We start from the raw sequence: 21,033 nt of genomic DNA, 5'->3' as shown, positions 1-21,033 counted from the left end.
TGAATTTTCCATCTTTTCAGGCCATTGAATGTCATCTTGGTGTATGGTGGTGGTTTGGTTTGTTTGATTGTTTCCTGAGATAGAGTGGGAACATGTGTTCTCTCTTCTCTATACCATCCATTTGTTTTATATACTTTCATCATATCGCTCTTAATCATCCCCTTTCTAAGGCAAGTAATCTGTCTTTTTCAATCTCTCCTCATGTATGAGTTTCTTGTTGCCCTTCTCTAAACTCTGCAATATCCTCTTTGAGATGGGGTGACCAGTACTGCACACTGTGCTCTAGATGAGGGGACGCTATTGATTTACATAAAGCATTATCTCACTATGCACCATCTCATTCCTCATGCCTCCTGATATCTTGTTGCTTCTCTGACCACAGCTGCACATTGAAGAGGAGGTCTTCATTGAGCTGTCTACAGGGACACCCAGGTTCCTTTACTAGGTGGACAGTCAATTTAGCAATATGAGGAGTTTAAAATTTTCCCTCCAATGTACATTACTTTGCATATATCAACAATGAACTTCATTTGCCTTCATGTTGTCCACTCACCTAGGTAGTTTAGGTCTCTTTTGAAGTTCATCACAATCTGCTCTGGTCCTGAATAACCTAAATAATTGTGTATCCTCTGCATTGTGCTACCTCATTGCTCACCTCCCTTTTCAGATCATTTAAAAAATACTGGACCTACTACAGTCTTTATGATGTGAATAAATGTGCACAAAGGACTAGAATGAGGCCACACAGGATACCTCTGGTGATTTATAAATGATTTTAACCCATGTTTCAATAGATAAATGACCTACCTTTCTCTTACTCCTATTTTTGGTTACAGATAATGACTTTATCCATCTATCTTTTACAGAATTTGTCCAGACGAATTTCAAATCCATATCTGGAAAACCCTTCAAGCAAGGTATTTTTAAACTTCATTTTAATTCCACATGTTGAAAGACTTACAAGGAAGAATATATATATATATATATATATATAATGTGTGTGTTTCATTTGCTTAATCTTGGCTTTTGAGTAATTTATGAATATAGCCTGCAGTTAGAGCCACTTGTACAATTTTTGGCTTGTCTACATTATCTATGTTGGTAAAAATTTTCTAAATCTATTTAACTACTGTGGTGTAAACTCAGATGTAGACTTACATCACACCACTTTTAATCACATTTATACCAGTTTAACTTAATTCAGTACCTTTTTGTGTATTTAAGTGTTCTAACTTTCTGTATCTAGATAAACAAGCAATTTGTCTTTTCATTTTAGATTTATGGAGAGAGTTCTTCATGTGCTGGGAGAGCTCTCAGGAATATTTTTACAGTTCAAGCTTCTGACTTGATTAAAGACAGAGTGTACCTTACAGGAATTTGCAGGTAACAGAGTTAATTTGCTCTAATTAACTTGCATTATTTTTATGCAGGGTGGATAAAAATCAATGATTTAAAAAAAATTGGATTTTTTTGATAAAATGCTTTTTGAGGAACATAAGAACGGCCATACTGGGTCAGACCAAAGGTCCATCAGCCCAGGATCCTGTCTACCGACAGTGGCCAATGTCAGGTGCCCCAGAGGGAGTGAACCTAACAGGTAATGATCAAGTGATCTCTTTCCTGCCATCCATCTCCACCCTCTGACAAACAGAGTCTAGGGACACCATTCCTTACCCATCCTTGCTAATAGCCATCAATGGACTTAACCTCCATGAATTTATCCAGTTCTCTTTTAAACGCTGTTATAGTCCTAGCCTTCACAACCTCCTGAGGCAAGGAGTTCCACAAGTTGACTGTGCACTGTGTGAAGAAGAACATTCTTGTATTTGTTTTAAACCTGCTGCCTATTAATTTCATTTGGTGACCCCTAGTTCTTGTATTATGGGAATAAGTAAGTCACTTTTCCTTATCCACTTTCTCCACATCATTCATGATTTTATATACCTCTATCATATCTGGCCTTAGTCTCCTCTTTTCCAAGCTGAAGAGTCCTAGCCTCTTTAATCTCTCCTCATATGGGACCGGTTCCAAACCCTTAATCATTTTAGTTGCCCTTCTCTGAACCTTTTCTAGTGCTAGTATATCTGTTTTGAGATGAAGAGACCACATCTGTACGCAGTATTCAAGATGTGGGCGTACCATCGATTTATATAAGGGCAATAATATATTCTCAGTCTTATTCTCTATCCCCTTTTTAATGATTCCTAACATCTTGTTTGCTTTTTTTGACCGCCTCTGCACACTGCGTGGATGTCTTCAGAGAACTATCCATGATGACTCCAAGATCTTTTTCCTGATTTGTTGTAGCTAAATTAGCCCCCATCATATTGTATGTATAGTTGGGGTTATTTTTCCAATGTGCATTACTTTACATTTATCCACATTAAATTTCATTTGCCATTTTGTTGCCCAATCACTTAATTTTGTGAGATCTTTTTGAAGTTCTTCAGTCTGCTTTGGTCCTAACTATCTTGAGCAGTTTAGTATCATCTGCAAACTTTGCCACCTCACTGTTTACCCCTTTCTCCAGATCATTTATGAATAAGTTGAATAGGATTGGTCCTAGGACAGACCCTTGGGGAACATCACTAGTTACCCCTCTCCATTCTGAGAATTTACCATTTATTTCTACCCTTTGTTCCCTGTTTTTTAACCAGTTCTCAATCCATGAAAGGACCTTCCCTTTTATCCCATGATAACTTAATTTACATAAGAGCCTTTGGTGAGGGACCTTGTCAAAGGCTTTCTGAAAATCTAAGTACACTGTGTCCACTGGATCCCCCTTGTCCACATGTTTGTTGACCGCTTCAAAGAACTCTCTCTAAAGATAGCTTTAATTAAGATGCATTATAGCTCAAAGATATCTCATCATGGAATAGGAATTATAAATTCTAATTCTGTAGTATGAGACAATATATTCATGTAATGTTTAAGAAAAGTTTTGTAACTGAGTTCCAATAGTTCATGGATTAAGGACCCAATTTTATGGGGTTCCAGGGATTTCTGTATAAATTTAGGTTAATCTTTCTATCTACCAATGGGGCTCAGTCTAGAACAGACGTGGGCAAACTATGGCCAGCGGGCCACATCTGACCCGGCCCCTGAGCTCCTGGCTGGGGAGCCTAGTCCCTGGCCCCTCCCCCGCTTTCCCCCCTCCCCGCAGCCACACCGCTGCGTGGGCTGCAATTTGGCCCGCCGCTCCCGCTGGGCAGCATGGGGAGAGCAGCTGGCTCTGGCCGGGTGTCGCGGCTGCGAGCTCCTGCTGCTTGTAAGGGGGTGGGGAGCGGAGGGGGGGGCAGTCAGGGAGGGAGGTGATGGTTGGATGGGGCAGAGGTTCTGGGGGGGCGGTCAGGGGATGGGGAACAGGCAAGGTTGGGAGTGGGAGTTCCGGGGGCCCTGTCAGGGGGCAGGGATGTGGATTGGGGTTGGGAGGGCAGTCGGGACAGGGAGCAGGGGGGATTGGATAAGGGGGTGGGATCCTGGGGGGCAGTTAGGGGCAGGGAGTCCCGGGAGGGGGTGATCAGGGGATGAGGAGCAGAGGGCGGTTGGATAGGGGGTGGGAGTCCCAGGGGGACTGTCAGGGGACAGGAGTGTGGATTGGGATGGGAGCAGTCAGGGGACAGGGAGCAGGGGGGTTGGATAGGGCGAGGGGTTCACGGGAGGGGGTGGTCAGGGGACAAGGAGCAGGGAGGTTGGATGGGTTGGGGGGGGGCAGTCAGGGGGCAGGAAGTGGGAGGGGCTGGATAGGGAGTAGGGGCCAGGCTGTTTGGGGGGCGCAGCCTTCCCTACCCGGCTCTCCATACAGTTGCGCAACCCCGATGTGGCCCTCAGGCCAAAAAGTTTGTCCACCCCTGGTCTAGAAGATACCATCAGAGATGCTTAGTTTTGCAGTTCTCAAACTGTGGATTTGTGTCTCCAGAGATAACATGCTTGTTAACAGCAAAAATGTTTTAAATAAATAATATATAGAGGTGAGAAATAACTGACCTCAACCCTATTGTCCCGCTGCAAATTTGTGTACACAGAGTTAATCCCTTACCTCTCTCTCAAAGTGTAAAGTGTAGAATCCGAGTGCTTAGGTGACTTCCACCAGTTCACTAGTGTCACTTTCGGGTACTCAGCGTATGTTCAACATTTCTTTTAAGCCCAATGTTGAGAACTTTGGCTGTGACAGTGCCATCTATTTTTTTCATGATTTTGTTCACAAATTGTCATCACATTAGGCCAGTTCTTGATACAGTGTTTAAAACAGTCCACTACTGAGTTCCATCGCACATCTTGGGGAGAGTTAGCTTGGTTCCCTCCCACTTTTTTCAAAGCATCTGCTGCAAAGTGGTTGTTACGCAAGTATTTTACAATTTCAACAACATTAGCCTTTATTTCTGGAACACTGAAGTCTTTGGCTAGTAGGTGCATCAAATGAGCACTGCAACCGTATGTTGTTAGCTTGGGACTCTCTTCTAAATAATTTCTTCCCATCTTGGATACATTTGCAGCATTGTCTGTGACCAAGCTGCGTACTAGACATTTGATTTTTTTTTTCACAGTTTGTTCTAGCTTTTACTGTTACTTCTTGTAAGTATTCTGCTGTGTGTGCATTTCCTGATGTATCAATTGTTTCTGTTGTCACACAAGTACATACAACAGGATCATTGTGGACATTGCTCCACCCATCAAGACTCAGGTTAACAATTTCACCCTCTAGACCTTTTTGCACACTGCTCAGTTTCTCTTTCATACACTTTATCCAGCAATCTGCCTGCGACATCTGCTCTGGGTGGACTGTATCCTGGTCTTAATGACTGAACCATGTTAATGAAGTGTGGGTTCTCAATCATACCGAAAGGAGAGTTTGTTGCATAAACAAACCAGGAAATGTTTCCATCAATTACCTCTTTGTAATCTGCTGGTTCTTGTCACAAACTGATCTAGGTTGTTTCTGGATGATGGAGTTTTTTTTTCCTTTTTGCTACAGGTGATATATTGTGGCTATGTGACATACATTATGTGACTGAAACACTATAGAAAATGATGGTGATCTTGAAGGTGGATAGTCTTCAGAATCCTGTATGTTGAGGATGGATTCTCCTAAACAAAATAAGTCAATGCAGTTATTTAATTATTATTACCATACTGCTCATTTAGTATTACTCATTGCATTCACTGACACTCAGTACTACTTTAAAGGTGAAATTGTAAAAGGAAGATCTGCCTATTTCAGCTGTTTATTTTTTTTATCACAACTGCATCTAAAATGATAGTACCGTAGAGTAACAACTATATTTTTGCTCAAACATGAGAATTCAAGAATAGTCCAGAAGGGAAGACAGGCAGTCCTTAAGAAAGAAGTATGAAATAAAAAAGTTTACCCAACCTGAAGATCCTGCATGTTCAGACGTTCCTTTCATCATCTTCAACGCAGCTTCCTCCTGAGAAGGAACACTTCTCATGATGTTGTTTCATTTGGGCCACCAGGCCTTGCATTTTTGTTGCACTGTTTGTATTTTGCACGCATGCCTGTCCTACCCACAGGTATGTCCAAACTGGGTCTCTTTTACAGCCTGCTGCCATTATAGGTTTTCCCTTCTAGTGAGAGAGAATGGTATGGTAGATCTCAAATCAATGAAGGCTACACTCAGAAAGACCTCAAGACTTCTGGAATATGCTGCACAGTTTCACTTTTGTTTCCACTGACTGTCTCTCCCTTCTCACATTTGTCTCCAGACTTCTCCTTCCCCAGGTCTATTCCGCCCCCAACAATCTTCTATTCATTGAACTTTTTGAAACTTTGCACTTTTAGAGAGAGGTAAGGGATTAACTCGGTGTACACAAATTTGCAGAGGGACAATAGGGTTGAAGTCTGTTATTTCTAACCTCTATATATTTATTTATTTTTTATTTATTTAAAAACATTTTTGCTGTTAACAAGCATGTTATCTCTGGAGACACCAATCCACAGTTTGAGAACTGCAAAATTAAGCATCTCTGATGGTATCTTCTAGACTGAGCACTGAGTCCCATTGGTTAGATTGTTTAGGTTAGTCTATCTATACAGAAGCCCCTGGAACTCCATAAAATTGGGTTCCTAATCCATGAACTATTGGAACTCATTTACAAAACTTTTCTTAAACATTACATGAATATATTGTCTCATACTATAGAATTAGAATTTATAATCCCTATTCCATGATGAGATATCTTTGAACTATAATGTATCTTAATTAAAGCTATCGTTAGATAGCTTTTTCCCCCCAAAAAGCATTTTATCAGACAAATCCGATTTAAATAAAAAAAAAATCTGATTTATTTATTTATTTTTTAAAAAAAAAAATCATTGATTTTTATCCACCATGGCAGGAGATAATGCTGCCTGCTTCTTGATTACAATGTCACCTTAAAGTGAGAACAGGCATTCGCATGGCACTGTTGTCACTGGCGTCGCAAGATATTTACATGCCAGATGCACTAAAGATTCCTATCTCCCTTCATGCCTCAACTACCATTCCAGAGGACATGCGACTCCATGCTGATGATGGGTTCTGCTCGATAATGATCCAAAGCAGAGCGGACCAATGCATGTTTATTTTCATCATCTGAGTCAGATAACACCAGCAGAAGGTTGATTTTTCTTTTTTGGTGGTTCGGGTTCTGTAGTTTCTGCATCGAAATGTTTCTTTTTTAAGACTTCAGAAAGCAAGCTCCACACCTCGTTCCCCTCAGATTTTGGAACGCACTTCAGATTCTTAAACCTTGGGTCGAGTGCTGTAGCTATTTTTAGATATCTCACATTGGTACCTTCTTTGCATTTTGTCAAATATACAGTGACAGTGTTTATAAATCAGACATGTGCTGGGTCATCATCTGAGACTGCTATAACCTGAAATATATGGCAGAATGCAGGTAAAACCGAACAGTAGACATACAATTCTCCCACAAGGAGTTCAGTCACAAATTTAATTAACGCAATATTTTTTTTAACGAACCTAATCAGCATGGAAGCATGTCCTCTGGAATGGTGGCTGATGCATAAAGGGGCATACGAATGTTTAGCATATCTGGCACATAAATACCTTGCAATACCAGCTACAAAAGTGGCATATGAATGCCTCTTCTCACTTTCAGGTGACATTGTAAATAAGAAGCAGGCAGCAGTATCCCCCGTAAAGGTGAACAAACTTGTTTGTCTTAGTGATTGGCTGAACAAGAAGTAGGACTGAGTGAGCTTGTAGGCTCTAAAGTTTTACATTGTTTTGTTTTTGAGTGCAGTTATGTAACAAAAAATCCACATATGTAAGTTACACTTTCACAGTAGAGATTGCACTACAGTAATTGTATGAGGTGAATTGAAAAATACTTTCTTCTATCATTTTTACAGTGCAAATATTTGTAATTAAAACAAATAAAGTGAGTACTGTACACTTTGTATTCTGTGTTGTAATAGAAATCAATATATTTGAAAATGTAGAAAAACATCCAAAAATATTTAATAAATTTCAATTGGTATTCTATTGTTTAACAGTGCGATTAATTGCGGTCAATTTTTTTAATCGCAGTTATTTTTTTTTAGTTAATTGTGTGTTAATTGCGATTAATCAACAGCCCTAGTTTGTTTACATAGTGATTCTAAGTGTAATTTACAGAATATCTTAACAATGAAATTAAGACTCTCCAACCACATCATGCTACAGAGCAAGTGTTCTTACTATTTTTGGTTATGCAAAAATCACAGGTTTCTATTTTAATAACATTAATTCATGTGTTGTTTAAAAATGAAATGCAGATTTTGTTTGTTTTTGTTGAATTTAAAAGTGAGGTTATTGCTTGCTAGTAATGCAGTGACACAAAGTAAATCCTAGTAAAAAGGCTCACCCCCCAGTCCCAAGTCAGGACCATTTTTATATAATTCTTAGCTCTACTGCTTACATCTATATTTGAAGAATTTCACGCATGAGGTTGAAGGTTCAAATGACTTCAACTGTTAATATGGTTTGAGCTGGCTATTCCTACTTTAACATTCATTTATAAAAAATATTATATATACGTACACAATATAATCTACATAGCTACATCTCACATAGCCACTGATGAGGTGAAATATAATTTTTAATCGTCATGTGACATCCTTGTCTGTTAAGATGAGCAAACCCTTTGCATTACAACAATTTACAGGTACTTCAGTTTGTGGAGAATAAATATATTGCTTTATGTCCCAATTGGGATGCCTCTGAGTTACAGGCAGCTATCTATGGACATCAGATGTTCATCATCCCATGAGATAAATAAATACATTTGCATGCCCAGTTAATACCTGCTGCACAATGTTATGCAGTACACCTTATGACTGATTTTTATATATAGTCAAACACTCGTGGAATACAATATGAATTTTAAATAAATGCCCTGTCTTTTTTTTTTTTAGGAGAAGCTGTGTTGGATCAGAACTGGTAGACTGGCTGTTGGAGCACTGTCCTTTTGTGAAGTGCAGATCTACAGCAGCTGGTGTATGGCAGCTCCTACTGGATATGGGAATTGTGTTATCAGGTCAGTGTTACGGAAACAAGTCCTACCACGGTCAGTAGGGCATTTGTACATAGAATGAAATTTATGTTTGCCGGGACAGAGGAGGAAAAAGAAAAATGTAGATTGATTTTGTTTTTAATTAGGAGGTCACATCCTTCAATATTAATATGGTATAGACTTATCCATGTGATGTTTCACTTAATAAATACAAGATATGAACTAGTTCAGATGCAGTTTTCTCTCTTCTGCTTTTGGAAATGCAATTGCCTGTTTGCCAGTTTGCAGATCATGTGCATGTCTATGTCAACCTATTTTTTCTTCAGATGCTTTGCATTGTTTTCAAAAAGTCAGCAGTTGCTTTGTCACTATAAATCACTGGTTCATCAGGTATCTTCTTTTGTAACTAGTGTTTTTTTTTTTGTTTTGTTTTCTTTTTCTTTTCCATAACTAGAGAATACAGCACAGTAGATTAAGAGGTATTTTTCTACTCATTGATAACCATGTTGGGCCAAATTCACCCTTCCTCTCTCTGTGTTGCCCCATTGACTGCAGATTAAGCTAGGGCAGAGTTTGGCTCAGAAGTCTGGGACACAAGTGTTGATGTTGATATCAGTAGCCACTCTCAGGGATTTTTCCATGGGAAGACAGCTTCACATTGCATCCAGGGCTCCATAGCCACTGAATCAACGCACCGCCAGCCCATCCTGTCCATGCGTGCCCCTTTCCTATCCATGACTGTGCTAGTGAATTGTCCCCACTCCTTTTCAAAGTACAGAGGAATTTAGAAACCTTGTGTTTATGTAACCTACTGGTGAATGTATGTGTTAAAGGTTCTCTTTGTTGCCAGATCTGCTGAGGATAGGAGTCTATTACAGTGCAAGCTAGGAAGCCTTGACTCATTAGCTGTAGCAGCTCATTCTTTTAGCTGTGGAGGTCTTGGTTCATTCCCTCCTGTGTCAGTTAAGAATGATCATGCTATCACATTCTCCTGCAGGATGGGCATTATGGTGCTGAGGGCCCTGTGCCCTGGCTCTTGCTGGCAGAAGTGGCATAATGCGGGACAGAATCTAGCCTGACCTCTTTTTTTAAAAAGGGGTGAATTTACAATATGTGCATTGTGAAGGGAGAATGAATATTTAAAGTATTTGACCCCTTTGTTTAACTTTAGGAAAAAAAGAAAAATCTTAGTTTTCCCTCCTCCTCTTTTCATGTATTCTCTTCTTCCTCATGATCTTGCTATACTGCAGAAAGGCATTCACCAGAAGAAATGAGCTAGAAGCTAATGAAAAACAATGCTCATAAATTTGATGGGTGAAAGACCTCTCTCATACAGCTATGTCCCTTAAAGGCAGAGCTCTCTCTGTTCCTGAAGTATCCAGACTCCATTGTCTTAAACTCCAGGAACCTGGATGTTCTGTTACTCTGAGATTTTTTTCCTTTTGGCTGCATCACCTGGATAAAATTAATTAAAGCCGGACCATATCTGATTGCTTCAAAGTTCAGTTTTAAGCATTTTGTCCTTGATGGTTGTCAAACTAAGCATTAAGTTAGTACTGAATATGTATATATAGTTATAAGTAAAGTTGATAGAAGAAACTTTAAAAGGTATTTCATTTTATTTTTTCTAACAGTGGACAGACAACTTTATTTTCAAGACACTCATGTTTTCTACCAGTTCTCAGCTGATGAATGTACTTATCTTTTCTGTGAATTCGAAAGAGATGAAGGATGGCAAAATGGTGTAAAACTCTTACTGCAGCTAGTGCCTCTTACTTCATCCAGGGCTGCTATATGCAATCTGTAAGTACCTCCTCTTTGTAACTTTTCCTGAATGTAAATGCCTGGATTATAATGACAGACTATATACAAAATTATATATACATGTAACAGCTTCCATCTGAGTGTTATTTCTTGTATCAATAGGTTTGCTAAACTCAGCATCTAGAAAGTCACTGTGGTCAAATGTGTAGGACGCCAGAGTGGGAGTCAGGAGACCTGAGTCCTAGTCCCAGCTCTGGCACTAACTTGTTCTGAGGCCTTGGGCAAGTCATTTCACTTTTTCTGTGCTTCTGTTTTCATCGTCACCCTTTGCCTGTCTTGTCTATTTAGAGAGTGTAAGATCTTTAGGGGGCAGAGACAGACTTTGGGTAGTCCTTAGCACAACGAGGCCTCAATTCTGGTATTTTCATTGCAAGTAAATATTATTTATAGATGAGGCTAAGATTTTGTCATGGTTATTTTTAGTAAAAGTTATGGGCAGGTCACGGGCAATAACCAAAAATTCACCGAAGCCTGTGACCTGTGCCTGACTTTTATTAAAAATAACTATAGTAACTCCTCACTTAATGTTGTAATTATGTTCCTGAAAAATGCAACTTTAAGTGAAACGATGTTAAACAAATCCAATTTCCCCATAAGATTTAACGTAAATGCGGGGGGTTAGGTTCCAAGGAAACTTTTTGGGGGCAGACAAACGGCATTATATACTGTACAGTACTGTACTGTGGTTTGGAAGTGTCCCTGGCTTACCCCACACAGGCACAGCTCGCTGCAGGCAAGGACACTAGGAAGCACCTTCGCAGCAGCGGCAGCTTCCCTGGAGAAGAACAAGCGCTGACTTTGCCAGGGGATGCTCCAGGCCCGCCTCTTCCTGTCCCCACTCCACTCCAGGCCCATCTTCTCCCACCCCACTCCTCCACCTCTCCAGAGCAGCCGCATCCTCACTCCTTTCCCCCCGCCCTCCACAAGTCCTAAGTGCCGCCAAACAGCTGTTTAGCGGCGCTTAAGACTTTCTGGGAGGGAGGGAGAGGAGGCGGAGAAGAGGAACTTGTGTAATGCTCCCTTGTAAAGTTGCTGCTCTTCCACAGAATCTTACAAGCAGTGGACAGAGCAGGCAGCCAAAGGACATTATAAGGGAGCATTGCACAACTTTAAATGAGCATGTTCCCTAATTGAGCAGGGACATAACTTTTGAAACAATGTTAAGCAGGAGGACGTTAAGTGAGGAGTTACTGTTTGACAAAATGGGGAGGAAGGAGGGTCCAGCAGGGGCTCCAGAGTTCTCCCCCTCCCCCCCGACCTACAGTGTCTGAGAGCGGGGGGTCCCTCCTGCTGCTGGCAGCAGCTTGGAGCTGTGGCGTCTGATCATGGCAGCTGGGAGCTGTAGGGTCTTGCTCGCCTCCTGCGGCAGCGGCTTAGGGCTACCGGGGAGGGTACCGCTGCACATGGCGGCTGGAAGTTGCAGAGGGGTCCTGTCGGTTGAAGTGAAAATGTCACAGAGGTCTCTGGAAATCACAGATTCTGTGACTTCCGTGACAAAAATCTTAGCCTTATAGTTATAACTATCCTCTTTGCTGTTAAAGAGAAACTCTTTTCTGTAACTTCTTTCCTTCCTTCTCAGATTTTAAGAGGATCTTCACTAAAGCAAATTTTTAATAGAAAATACTAGAAATGAGCATAAAGGTCCCATATGAACAGGACAAAACTTTCAAACTTATGTCCCTACATTTGATCATATACAGTAAATGTATATTTAGGCATTAAAATAAATGGCCTGACTTTTAGAGGCACTGAGCACTTCTACTTCTCATTAACCTTAGTGGGACTTCATCTTGATTTCAATGGGAGCTGTGGTCCTAAGTACTTCTGATAATCAGGCCATTTATTCATGGTGGTTCACCTGAAGGTTCTCAGTCAAAAGGATACACCAGAAAGTTCTGATTCATAGGCTGTGTGAAGTTTGATGGGAAGGGATATGATTGGATAACAGGTAGGATCTAGCTAAGGAGGCATTCCATTCACTTGAACATTGCTAGAAAAGGCCAGTATTTTATAGTCTGCAGTTCTAGTATTAACTGTCATTTCTAGTGCAGGCAGTTACCCGTCTTGTGTTGTACAATTATTTATTAATGTACCTCTCCAGCTTTTTCCTGCTCAGATTCTTAGAATATGGTTTTCTTTTGGGAACGTTGTCACTGAAGATTATTACTCGTGCGGCTTTGCCTGTCATACTGAGGGTTTTTTTTTCCTGAAGGAAGAGAGTTTTGAACCAGGGTGGTGGTCTCCAGAGTATGATATTAAATACAAAGTAGGTTCATCCAATTTCAAAATTCTCAGTGCTTGGTGTGAGTAATAGACTTTTGCTAAAATATAATTGTAAAAAGAATAACATGCCATGCAGGATGATGGCCAAAGTCACCGATTATCCTAGATAAATGCCAAAGTCATGTCTTGACTTGACTTGATGAAAAATAATTCTAAAAACAATAATGTAAACTGAGATCTGTGAAAGCCTTTATCTATATATGTGCTATATCCTTTTTAAAATAAATGCTTCCACCTTGCTCAAGTTGATTGACTAAACCTGCGTTTCTCAGTCTGCCACCAGGGGATTTTCTTGAGGCTACAGCCTCCTAGGTGGTGATTGGGGGCGGAGGGAGGCAAAGGAGCGACCCCTCCCCCGGGGCCGCCAGCAGGGATTGGGCCCTGCCCACTCTAGAGCCACAAACGCTAGAGGAACAAGCAGCTGGTGTGAATTCCCCACCTTCCCGACGGTGGTGGGGCTTAGGCTTCCAGCTTGAGCCCTCAGTGGCAGCTGGAGGGCTCTAGCTCCCCTCTCCCCCCTGCATTGCCCCTGGTCCCCACTGCCTCCTCTGACCCTGGGCTTCAGCCATGCAGCAGTGGGCTATGTCCACTGGCCACAGGCCTTTGGGCTCTGGCTGTGGAGCCACAGAATCCGGCTGCTGGGCTTTGGCCACATGCTCCGTCCCCCTACTGCATGGTGATGGTTACTGGGCTTCGGGCTTCAGCCCCTACCCTCAGCTGTGAGGTGGTGGGTGCTGGCCCCAAGCTCAGCCCCCCTCCATCACCCCAGCCCCCAATGCCTCCTCCACCCCTCATCCATCACTCCTGGCTTCCGCTGCCTCCCCTGACATCCCCCAGCTGCATGGCCCCAGGCTTGCCCCCGCTGCATCCTCCAGACTCAGGTTTAGGCCATGGCTGCAGGGCTTTGGCCCCGGGATCACCCCTGGTCCCCACTACCTCCTCTGGCCTCTCACCCCCCCCCCCCATCCATCTCCCCCGAGGCCCCCGTTGCCTCTCCCAGTCCCCCATCCAGGGCTTAATTTGTCAGTTGGCTTGTCAGGACTGAGTAAATCTGCTGTGAAAAGTGATATTTGTACCTTTTTTAATATCACTTTTCACTACCTTCCAGCTAGCTAGCTAGTCTGCTGCTGTGAAAAGTGATAATAACAAACATACAAATATCACTTTTCACAGAAGCAGACTTACTACTAGCAGTCTAAAAAAATTTTTTGCCGTAGAGCAGTTATCCTGCAAACGTTATGAGCTGCACAGCTTCTAAGGTGTATCGGAGTAGAGCTCCCTTGTGTGCACAGGAAGCCCTTTCTCAGTCCTCTCTTTCCTTGCTAGATGCTGAGGTGATAGTTTAACTTCATTTTTTACCATATTCATTTTTAAGGAGTTTTATGGCTCCCCTGCACTCTTAACTTATATGTGTAGATGTCCTCAGATGGCTTTCCCCACCAAAATACCTATGGCACTCCAGAAATATGCAGGAGGGAAAGACCCTTTCCTACACCCCTGAGCAGCTCTGCACCAGAGACCTTGCCATACCCTCTGGGCATATTACAAACATGCACAGGAGCCTTCTCTCAACTCTGTAGCTCTCAGGGTCCATGCTAGCAGAGCCCTGGCTTTAACCCCTTCTTACAAGGTCAGCAGTAGTTGAACTGTGCAGATACTTTTTAAAAGAATAACATTTTTTCCCTCCTCTCTCATGGAACTTAAAAATATCTCAACCATTTTTACACATTTTCATAAACAAAGAAAAGGACACCGAATTTGCCTCAGGAGTAGAGGTAGAGAGGGTCTTATCTTTTTTTCTCCTCCCCCTTACCCCTCATTAGCATCCCTCCTCCCTAGCCACTTTCTGATAAGTCAGAAAGAACCATATTTCTGATTGCTTTCCAAATACAGAACAGTATGAAATCATTTTAAGCTTGGAAAGCTGGGAAAATCTTTTATTTAATTTATCCATTAGTTATTAATGATTCACAAGTGTGAGGAATGATTCACAGGTATACCTTTGGGGTATTGTTTTAAAGAAGAGATGGACTAAAATGGAAATAGCTGGTACTCCTTGATACTTTTGGTTTGTTAATTATATATACAGCCATATCTAGTGGTTGAGGCTGCCATGTTTTGGCATCACTTCTAGAAAAAATCCTCCTCTTGGAGTCATACTTCAGATAGGTCCAGTATTTAGGGGAACACTGTCTCTCAGAAGTGTTCTGTATTTAAAAACATCGCATTTTGACTCCATTTCAAATTTGTTCTTCCATTCTGGCCGTAATACTTGTAGAAAATTAAGTAATGTTTTTGTTGGACTTGGAATGGCAGCTTTCGGGGCCATTTTAAAAATTGTGATTTCAAATGTAGATTACCATTTTAGTTTGCACATGCTTGCCTCAAAAGAAATTCATTTGTAAGAAAACATAAAATGTTTTAATTACAGAAAAATATTCTGACACTAGACGCATCAACTACAATGTGCCATTTGCATATACTAGACACGTAGCTTCCTTAAACACATCAAAGCATAAGAGCAATTAAATTATTTACCCTAAGACAAAATATTCCAGTAATACCTGGGATCTGTGTTTATTACACCAGCTGCAGTAGTTTACAGGCACACCATGCTTCTGTTAAAGAGAATGGAAAATAAATAACTTAAGGGTTTTTTATTCCTGTGTGAATAATCCTACCAGACTGATTTCTATCTTTTTCAATTTCCAGTAAGGCTTCTATGAGGTTCAATAGATGTTTCTGTAAGAGACCTTACATAGTATAAAAGAAAAGTACAATTATTTGGACCTTCAGCTGGCACACAGTAACCCTTCTGCTTAAAAGGAAAAGCAATTAAATGTGTGGGCAGAGTAAATACATTTCTGTGTTTACCAAACAAATCTGTTTGTGTGTTTTGGTTTAGCAGTTATTTTTGGAACTAGAAGAATGCAAACATTCCTGCAAACGAATAATATAACTACACGTATGCTATTGTACAATAGAATCTAATACAGTGTACAATGACACAAACCTGGCACTCATTAAAAATGTATAAATGAACTAAGAACAAGCCAGCTTTTTTTGGGGGGGGGGCTAATTTTAACCAGTTAGAACATTGTGTATTTGAAAGTTTAAATTAACTTTATTGGATTTGGGTACGAAAATGAAGAAAAAGAGGAGAAAAAATTCTAGTTAAAAGAGTGAAAATGGAGTTAAGGGTGAGTACTTTAGAGAACTGATAGGCCAGGCAAAATGAAAAGCAACTCTGGAGAGATTGAAAAAGGAGTGTAGAGAGGAGTAAAATATTAATGGAAAAACCAAGGGTATAGCCCTGCCCTTCACTTTTCACTGCACCCTTTGGGAAATGTGGAAGTTTTGCCTAATACTGGACCTTTGGATTATGGCTGGCCTCTGCATAGGGCCCTACGGACTAGGGAAAGGAGCTGTACACACTCTTCTCTTTTCCACTGCCCACTATCTAGCCATGTTTATCATCTGAGTTACTGTAACGTAATCTCTTCCATACTTGTTAAATCACTGCAATCTGAATGCCATTCCCATTCACTGCTGACTTGGAGTGTCTAACAATTATTCTTTTAGCTTTCATGCTTGCATTAAATATCAGTGCTTTATGTGTCAATGATTTCTGGAATCCTCTGTCTTTATATCTGTGAACCCACAGCTCTAGAAAAGACAGAGCTTCACATTTTTAACAAAGCATATTGTTCGACAGCTGGAATACTCCAACAGTCCTTCCTATGTAGAAAATGATGATGGAATACATGTGTAGTGGATCAAAATACACATTTGAATGCTCAACTGAGATAAGGAAGTCCTCCTTTTCCACTTGGCTAGGATATAACTCTTATCTCTTTTTTTTATCTGAAGAGCAGTCTTTCAACATTTTTACATGACTTCTGATCTTCATTTTGATGCAAAAATTCAAAAAAGCCCTTTTTATTTCAGTGACATGTTGTGATCCTTTGCCACCTTGCTTTCCAGGGATGAAGAGATCACCAAAGAAAATCACAAAATAAGGATAACTTTATTTATTTTTATTTTTAAGGCCTGGTCAAAAAATAGAAGACACAGCAGAGACCAATGCTGAAATTCTTGCTCGCCTCACATCTGCGGTAAGATTATCACATCAAAGTTTGTACTGATCCCATTTGAAATATTGTCAAGTTGTGGATCCTTTCAAATGAAAACTGTGTCTGAGTGAGACAAATAGCCATAATGGAAATTACAATTTTGTATCTGGAAGGAAGTCATGGGCAGGAGGAGATGGTATTTTTGTGTTAGCTTCACTGTTCAGAGCAATTGTTTTCTCGCTTACACTAAGGGCATATGTTCACTATGGCTCTACTGCAATCAATGCAGCAGCATCGATTTTTGCGGGTCTGGTGAAGGTGGGCTAAATCAATGGGAGAGTGCTCTCTTGTCAATTTCTGTACTCCACCTCCTTGCGACAAGTAAGGGAAGTCAGCGGGAAAGTGTCTCTGTTGACACAGTGTGGTGTAGACACCATGGTAAGTGGATCTAGCTACGTTGACTTCAGTTACGTTATTCATTTAACTAAAGTAGCGTAACTTAAGTCTTGTCTAAACTGCTACGTTAGATCAATTTAAGTGTAAAAGAGAAGGATTTGGCCAGATCATAGAATATCAGGGTTGGAAGGGACCTCAGGAGGTAATTTACTCCAACCCCCTGCTCAGAGCAGGACCAATCCTTAGACAGATTTTTGCCCCAGATCCCTAAATGGCCCCTTCAAGGATTGAACTCACAACCCTAGGTTTAGCAGGCCAATGCTGAAACCACTGAGCTATCCCTCCCCCCATGTTTCTCTTACTGTGAGACTGGATGTCCCCCAGGGTTGACCTCAGAAAGTTGCATCAGAGTAAGATTACAGCTTGCCCTGTCTATGCTAGGATTTTGTCTTAGCTGTCTTGTAAAACACATTTTTTTTTCCTGGTGCAGCCAGGAACTTGGAAGGTTAGATTGAACTAAATACCTCAAATTAACATCACACTTTTTAAATCATAATGTTAGACAGCCTGGGGCATGGACTCAGTGCCATGTATAGCCGGCAGCATGGGAGAAAGTGCATTAACCCACATTCCCCTGCCTGCATCTTAGTTTTTCCATTCACCTGCTACAACCCCTGCTCCTCATTCAGTCTCTTCATGCACGACACCAGACTCCCTGGCACAACTACTCAACATTCCCCTGCTCCTCTTCAAGCTGTCTCCTGCTTCTTATGTTCCCTTGTCTCCTCATAGTTTCTTGTCCAGCCCACTAGCCATAGAGTCCAAGACATGGCCACTTCCCTGAGGCAACATGACTCAAGTATTATTGAAAACAGTGGAAGGTAGCAGTCTTCCACATGCAAAGTCTGCATGTATAGTGAGGGAATATTGGCTTCAGCCATGCTGAAAGAAATGGAAGATGGAGGACATTTTGAAAAAGGGAAATTTCATGAGTTTTGACGTAAGGATTCTGAGGTAGTGAGACTTAAAAAAGCAACAACAAAAAACTCCCATAACACTCTCAAGGTTCACGATTAGAGCCAGAATAAGGCACCCTAGGCTCAAGCCCAGGCTCCTAGGTGCTGGAGCCATGTAATTACAGCAGGTTCTCAGTCTTCACTGAAAAGAGAGAGAGGTTTCTAGCCCTCATGGCTGTGAAGAAAAACTTGAAAAAGTGAACCAAATATAGGCCATTCAGTGATGTCAGTCTCAGCATGTGGATAGCCAGAAATGACAGCTAGGAAAGAACTGGCCCACACATTTCAACAGGGTGTTAACTCCAAGACCTGCTGGGGGAGGGGGGGGTCCCACCAACACCACCCCAGCAGAAGACTGCGTATGTGGCAGGAAGAGAAAATGCAACAGGACTGGTCCAGCCATGCAGGTACATTCCAACAGCTGAGATAAGGATTGAGGGTCCCCCCACTAGCACCCCTGCAGTCTAGGGAGGGGATAGCTGACCCTTTTTACTGACCCTGCTGCTTCCAAGGGTATGGATCTCTACTGCCACTCCTGGATGTTGTCACTCTGGGAAGCGGGAAGTTCTATGGCTATGCTACACCCAGTGGGGAAGTACAGGGGTGGAGCTATAGGAGGCACACTATGACATGGGGCCCACTGCCTGAGATTGCCTGAATCCAGCCCTACTTTGCAATACAATTGCACAAGTTGGTAACATCACATTCACATCCTTCCTTCCCCTTATCCCCTAGTGTTTGCTAGTGTAATTCATTATGTTTTACCTAAACAGACTGCAAATACTACAGGGCGAGAACAGCAATCTATTTGCCCATATAGCACCTTAACACTTATGGGGATGAATACACCAGTAATAATAATCTATATGTGCTATAGAGATGAAATTTTCAAAATTTTTGGAATGTGATTTTGGAATAAAGGTAGCACTGATTTTCATTTGGACTTGTGCTCTTAAACAATTTCAGAAGTTTTTGAAAATCCTACCCTTAAAGTCAGCAGGAAGCTCAAGTTGCCACAAAACTGTAGGACATTGCAATGCTACCATTCCTGCTGACTCTCACGAGCTCTTTATTTTAACTCTTAGTTAGGCAAAATCAACGTTTTAGTTACCCAAAATCAGCCTCTGCCCTCACAGTACATTTAAAAACAAACAACAAACAAACAAAAAACCACAAGCACACACAGACTGATCCAAAACAGACAGAGGAAAGGCAAACACCCCCAACAGGTGTGCTACTGAGCAGATCAAACTGGGGATAAGGATTTGTCTGAGTTCACTTTTCCATTAGGAATGAGCGACAGATCATTATTTCATGTCATGCTGAGATTAAATACAAAATTGCTTCTTTGGTGGTATCTTACATGTTGTTTTGAGCCTGGATGCCTGTTAATGTCATTGACAGTAATGAGGTGTCTGTTCTGGAGGTTTACTAGGTCTAGAGAAGTTTTGTTTCTGCTACTGCTGTAACTGATTGGCTTTTATTTCTTGTGTCTTGCCTAGAACATGGTGGTTTGTGTGCTGTTTTCATTTTGGGTTCCTGGTCTGTTTTATTAGTGTTGTTGCCTCTTGCTTCTTCCCCTCCCTGGCCCAACACCCAAATTCCTTGCCTGCTAGTGCACTTGGTTGGTTTGAACCTGCCATGGAGCTTTTCCGTACGTTTGGGTTGCACTGCTGAATGCATTCTTCTGTGATTTTTCCCCTCTCTGTGATATTTGGTATTTCTTTCATGTAGAAAGAGTCTGTATGCAAAACAGCTTCTGACTCGCATTCAAACTGTATCTTCTGGCAGTTGGTTTTATTGGATCTTTGCTTATATTATGACCTATTACCAAGGTTGTTATTGCTGCAGGTTTTTCCCCCAACTAGAGCTTAATGAACCTTGCTCATCTGGTTTAGTGTTTCAATGAGATTTCATTTTTAAAATATCCAACAGAATACCTTCATCATTCTATTCCACTCATTGGTGTATTCAGAGAACGAGACATTTCTCCCCCTTCCAAAGAATATCCGCAGAACAGGGGTAGGATGGGGCCAAATGGGGAGTGGCCAGAGCCAGGAGCGGCGGAAGTGACCTAAAAGTGGAGGGGCCACAGGAGTTAGAATTAAAGTGAGAAAGATAGGGGAGATGTCAGCAGGACTACAGCTGAGCAGAGCCTTACAGGTGAGAAGAGGAATTTTCAGTAATTGAGATGGGGGATGACTAAGGCATGGATCCACGTTTTTGCAAAAGGGATAGAGAGAAGACAGACTGTGGAGATGTTACAGAGGAATAACTGGCAGGATTTAGTGGCAGCCTGGTAGTGCGTCCGGATCCAAAGCACTTTTCCACACCCATGCCTGAAGATGTGCTAGTTTTACATTTTCTATAAAATGCTTTAGTAGTTGGTGGTAAGGAGCTGTGCTTCCAATGACATGGTGGCACAATTTGATCGTTTATAATATGCAGCCATGAATTTGGTTGCCTGTTCAATGGCATCCGGCATTGTTGCATTGATATCATCCAGCAGAGATAGGGAGCATCCAGCTTGCAGAAACTTCAACACAGTGCCTTTGCTGAGGCCAAAATAGGAAGCTACTGTATCCCAGCCTGAGAGAACATGGACAGCTAACAATCCTGGTACAATGTTCCAGTGTTGCTCTGTTACAGCTCTCTTGGATTGGGGATTCCATGATCACTAAAAATAATAGTGCAAGAGTAAGGAAAAACACACCGTATCTGGTAATACTGATGTTCTCATTGGTTTCTCTTTTGCATCCACTACTGTTTGTTGTACAACAATGTTGTCAGCTTCCTCATGCAAAGTGGTCATATCTTCTCTGATCTCCACATCACCCTGGTTTATTTCAACTGGGGAGTTGTCTCTGCCTCGGATGATTAGCTTGTGCTTAACTTTCACTAATGACACACGTTAGTCTTGAATG

The 21,033-nt window shown here is 41.5% G+C and overlaps 1 protein-coding gene across 7 annotated transcripts in view; it reads left to right on the top strand.

Annotated features, from left to right (window-relative positions):
* The window catches only part of RAPGEF5 (Rap guanine nucleotide exchange factor 5), a 217,429-nt gene that overhangs the window by 35,103 nt on the left and 161,293 nt on the right, over nucleotides 1–21,033 (top strand). For 6 of the 7 annotated variants that reach the window (XM_034760599.1, XM_034760600.1, XM_034760598.1 and 3 more), the window contains exons 2-6: nucleotides 867–917; nucleotides 1,277–1,383; nucleotides 8,420–8,541; nucleotides 10,152–10,320; nucleotides 16,673–16,739. In XM_034760599.1, coding sequence (XP_034616490.1) covers nucleotides 867–917; nucleotides 1,277–1,383; nucleotides 8,420–8,541; nucleotides 10,152–10,320; nucleotides 16,673–16,739 — 516 coding nt within the window. Of the gene's footprint in view, nucleotides 1–866; nucleotides 918–1,276; nucleotides 1,384–8,419; nucleotides 8,542–10,151; nucleotides 10,321–16,672; nucleotides 16,740–21,033 lie in introns of those variants that run through there. The other variant, XM_034760604.1, reaches the window with a different exon arrangement.

The sequence above is a fragment of the Trachemys scripta genome, chromosome 2 (genome assembly GCF_013100865.1).
Source record: "Trachemys scripta elegans isolate TJP31775 chromosome 2, CAS_Tse_1.0, whole genome shotgun sequence".
In the NCBI taxonomy this organism is placed as follows: Eukaryota; Metazoa; Chordata; order Testudines; family Emydidae; genus Trachemys; species Trachemys scripta.
This window is presented reverse-complemented; position numbering and strand designations above follow the sequence as displayed.